General features: G+C 51.1%; 1 protein-coding gene across 1 annotated transcript in view; it reads right to left on the reverse strand.

Annotated features, from left to right (window-relative positions):
* Positions 1-4,209: 4,209 nt before the first annotated feature.
* Positions 4,210-5,038, reverse strand: part of EMH_0056240 (uncharacterized protein) — a gene marked incomplete at both ends in the record, with an annotated part of 1,949 nt that continues 1,120 nt past the window's right edge. Inside the window, 1 exon segment of the mRNA XM_013497340.1 lies at positions 4,210-4,578. Coding sequence (XP_013352794.1) covers positions 4,210-4,578 — 369 coding nt within the window.

Consider the following 5,038-nt stretch of genomic DNA (forward strand, 5'->3'; position numbering starts at 1 on the left):
TCTGCATGACTTGCAGCTCTTGTTGTTTTGCTGGATGTCCCTCTTTCTGATGAGCAGCCTCTAACAAAAGGCTTCGAGTCTTCTCCAATGGCATTTTAACCCAAGCTTTACCTTCCCGTAGTTCTGCAAGCTTCGCTTCGAAGGTTGTATCCGGTTCTTGGTCTAGCCTCTCGACATGGTAGAGACCGATTAGGATTGCCCGATTAGGCCGCCGTTCAAAGAGCCGTAGATAGTGGCTCAAATGCTTACTTTTGAACACTTGTCTTCGCCGGGAATAGATGACGCGTTTCAGTTCCTCGACAAGTTCATTGATGAGTTCCGGGGTTGCATCCGTTTGTGAGTGAAGGGACTTCATCGCTGATGAAACAGCAGTCTCTATCAGTCCCAGCGCCGCTTCCTGAAGCGCGAGAAGCTCTCCCAACATACTCAAACGCACGTCTGCTGCGAGAGGTGGATGTTGTGCAGTTTTGGTCAATGCATGTCTAGCAAGCTTCAGGAGGCGAGTTGCATGCTGCAGCTGCGCATTATTGTCGCGTTGTTGGGAAACACGCATCACCTCCTTGGCTGCTTCCATAGCTGTCTGAAGAACGTCCGCCTTTTGTCTATCGAACTGGGCTTCTAGCAGCGCCGACAGAGCAGCCACTTCTTGGATGCAAAACCCCAGGAAAAGATTGACTAGCCTCATAAGAAACGGCGACGGGAGCATAACAGCAACAGACGAGCAATCCTTCGTTACCTGTATCAGCCTTTGNNGCAAGCGACCTAAGAGACCCTTTTCCCGAGATGTTTACCGCAGTGAGCTGATGATAACACCGGAGTAGCAAGAACGCCGCAGCAAGGGCAGACACGAGGAGCACGGTCGTCAGTTGTATGTTCTGGCCTAGCCGCCAGAACGGATGCTTGGCTGCGACATGGCGTGAAGGCGCGCTCGCTTGAGCTCCCCATTCCTGCTGCTCTTCGTCGATTCTGACCAAGGGCAAAGGGGCGGTGCCCATACTACCAAGTGGTTTGGCTCAAACAGGACTGGGCAGGATATATCCGTTGGTCCGCGCATTACCGGTGTCACAACTGCTGAGGAGCGAGGTTTCCCGCAACTGGGGCAGTATTTTAATGAAGCAAAGCTGGAAATTCCGTAAGGCCTCGCAGAGCGAGGTACACTGTGAGGATGGAAAACGAAGCAAGATATCCCCTCAAATCCCCACTGGCGAATTCTCCGGGACGTTCAGCCCCCCCAGAACCAGGCAACTTTTGAGAAGAAGAGCTCCTAAGGGGACGATAGACCCATTTGGCGACAAAAAAATATGTACAGGAATACATATCTCAGTTCCTGCCACGGAACAGAATGTCAACTGCGCCTCAACTTCCGACGGCCGACAATCGAAGTGTAACCTTGCCGATTGGTTTTCGCAGCCAGTGCAAATCTTGGTTCGTTGACCAAAAATTTTCAACTGAACGCATTTTTGTCGCATAGATGAGTAGCTAATACATATTGGCCTGACTTCTGTGCAGTAATGAATGCTATAAGCTTCTGCTAGAGCATGAGAGCGGATCCAGGGTATCGCGGCTCGCCTCTAGCCTGCCCAACCAGGCGCCTTTCTGATGTGTTTCAACCATCCCACATACTCTGCTAAACTTTTAAGTGTCTCTCTGTTCCGTTTCATCCATCGTATATACTTGGAGAGGCATATTTGAACTGCCCGCCTTATTTCGGCGTTGCTCCACTGGTCCTTTGGAACGACGAAGCCTGTAACTGTAGCATTGCCTGTGTAGCATGATCTGCGCAGCTAGTGCATGCGTATGTACTTGCGTGCAGGTGGGTTGATACTGATGGCACAGTAAGTGCATAGCCATTCTGTACAGTATTAGTGCTTGCCTCGACGAGACGTTTGGGTCTGCTTGCATGCGGGGTTCCATTGGAAGCTGCAGCCAAGCGTGCTAAAAGTCATGGCAGGGCGTCTTCTCTCAGCACGACCGCAGTCTTCGGTACGGTTGTTGTGCCCAGGACGTCTGGACACTTAAGGTCCGATACGCTTTCGAGGACGCTTGTCTTGGGTACTCGTACCAAACTGAAACTCACGACAATCCTCCGCTACGGGCGAGGGCTCTCGGTACGTGGCCTGCCACGGGTTGTAGTACTCCTTGCTACAGCTCATGTTGCAAGGCTGTCCGCATACCGAAGCCCACCCTGTCGCACACAGACCGCATACAAATGCTTAACAATTGCATCACAGCAGCCGACCTGCACGCAAGTGCGAATATATGCGCCAACCCCAAACAAACCATGCTGGAGGAACGTTCTCCAATTAAATCGATTACGTTCTGCTCACGTGCAGGCAGGAAAGAAGAAGCGCATGAAGTGGTACTGTTGGAGCTCACGGAGTTTATTGGCCCGATGGCTCAGTAGGTGCCTGTTTTCCAACATATGGCATCTGCATAGGACTTGATACACCACGGCAGTGATCGGGCGGCAGTTTTGGCTCTGCTCAAGAGCGGCAAGAATATGCCTCATTTAGACACTTGCAGGAGGGAAAAGAGCATCCTTCCATTTATACGTTCGCCCCACAGGTGCCACATAATTGTGATATGGAATTTCAAATGGGCACCAAAGGAGAGAACCACAGCGATCATCACACAATCCTGCAGACGCCCACCACAAATAATACAGCCTGAGAAACACTCTTACAACGGTTTGAAACGACAGGTTTGGGGGGTTACGGGTCCATGTCTCATGAAGATTGACAGATAAAATTGCTTGTGCGTAAAAAGCCTTGGAGCATTCCCGTTAGTGTTTGCAAGTATCGCACGGAGTGTAACATGAAAATAAGGCAATGAAGAACAAAAGGTCTATTGGTTTCGTTGAACCCGACTGCTATTTTAAACATATATATTAATAGAAATGCGTTGGAAGGCCCCCTGCTGCAGGGGGCCTGCTGCAGCAGCGGAGCTGACTACCAAAGTATGGAGCCATGACCCCGAGGTTCATATATCGAAACAATGCAATGCTACATCATCTGGGGCCTTCCCCTAAATATGCCTGGGCTTATTGATGCTTCTGTTACTCAGGCAACGACCTGTTCGGTGACAGAATACATCAGGTAGTTCTAGCTACGAATGAGTTGCTCAATGCGCCTATTTGTACTAAACCGTTTCTTGCGTTCGCAAGGAGTCGTATTGGCGCAGAACTCACAGAGTAGTTGGCCGTTGGGTGTCAGCCTTCTTGATGGACCTCTTCAGAGGCAGTGGAGCAGCAAACTATTGCTAGAAAAGGCACTGGCGGCAGTTTCCTAGAGGCTAAAGGCATATTGACAATTGGGCACCGAAGGCCTGGTGAAGTGGCGAAACGTGTCGGAAGGTGCCTCAGAATGCAGGCCGCCTTCGTTCATACTTGTCCAAATGCACAGAAGCAGAAAGTCTAGCAAGGTGATGAGCGCATGAGCTTGTTCTTTTTGAAGGGAAAAAACAGCTCATATATCCCCACTGATATGTACATTCGTCGGCTGGTAGGAGTCTAGAGTGCCTACTGCATCTGGGCACGCATTCGTCTCCCTATGTATCAAAACGCACTTGCGTAGACGACAGAAAACCACGTGTGTGCAGACGAGGAAGTAACGCCACTAAAAATTATTCGAAATGCATGCATATACGGGCACTGGGATAAATCTTTCCATCTGATGTCACAACAACGCACGTACCAATAGTATTCTGGGTGTGTGTGTTGCTGCGACATCAGATGTACAAGTTACGCAGAGAATAACAAACATCTCTTTACCGCGCCTTTGCGGTGGCCTGAAGCTCCTTCCGTCTCTTCTAGAAGAGTCCTATACTACATACGTGGCAGTACTTGCTCAAGCAGTAGTTCGAAAGTGACACAAACTTTGTTTCGATATGCTGCAGTGTCCTGTCTGCCTCCAAGCTAACATAATTGAAGCTGCATCTGGAAAGAATGCCAGTGATAACTAATATTCCTAGAACTAGTCAAGAGAGGAGTGGGTGTGTCCATCCACCCAAATATTTTAAGCTATTTTGCGCCGAGCGACGGCGTTACAAAGCCTGCCCGCTCCTCGCAGGGCCACTTGAGCAGCGCAAATTCCTCATGAGAGCCATGCGAATTGCATGCACAAAGCAAACGAGCGAATGTCCAGATAAATGTTTCTCCAGTAGCTTCCAGGCATTGTAAAACACATAGAGATGCAGGCAGCATGCCCCCAATCAGCCCCTATCAGAGTCAATGCCAAACCAGGGTGACCCTCCAAGCGCTTCTTCGATCTGTGCCTGCTCGAGCAACTCTTGAAGGCTGGGCACTGCCGAAAGCGGTCCCAACGGGCCCTGCATCATCTCTTCGCGATGCGCAATTCCTTGTCCCCCTAAACTGACGGCTCCACGCCTGCCATCCGTCCCTGACCAGTTGTAAATACCTGAAGCCTGATTTGTCCGCCCTCTCGTTAGCGAAGACGGAGTGAACAGGGAAGCCCCACCAACGCTAGACCATGAATGGGGCACGGCCATGCCCTGCATGTCCGTACGTTGCGCTTCTGATCGTATGGACTCTAGCATCTCATTGGCCGCCTCGGCAATTAACTGCGGAGTTGTGAAGAAACGAAAGGAAGGTGGAGGAGTACCAGCAGCGATAAAGCTCCGACGTTGCCTACTCACAGCTTGAGTGGACTGATATAAACTCAGTCCCTCTAGGGAGCCGGTCACCTGGGTTGCCGTTGTGGAAGTTGAACCTGAAATTGGAAGCAGCGGTGTGGTCGGCGACCGGGGGACCCAGGCGCTAGACCACGGTGACCATGAGACATTGTCCGTCATGTCCAAGCGCATGGGCGCTTCCCTTCTGCCACGTGATGTTCCCAACGTTCCTTCTGCAGCCGGAACAGTTGGCTGGGGCTGTGCGGTCAGAGACGACGAGCCTACAGGGCCAGAAGAGGACCGTGCGCCCCGGGTTAACTGGGAGCCTAGTGACAGTTTCGATAGAGCTTTTTCAAGCTCAGGCAATGGCTGACGAGGAGGCGAGGCAATAGAGGGAGTTTGGTGTTCC

This window comes from Eimeria mitis, genomic scaffold, assembly GCF_000499745.2.
Source record: "Eimeria mitis Houghton genomic scaffold, Emh_scaff2611, whole genome shotgun sequence".
NCBI lineage: Eukaryota > Apicomplexa > Conoidasida > Eucoccidiorida > Eimeriidae > Eimeria > Eimeria mitis.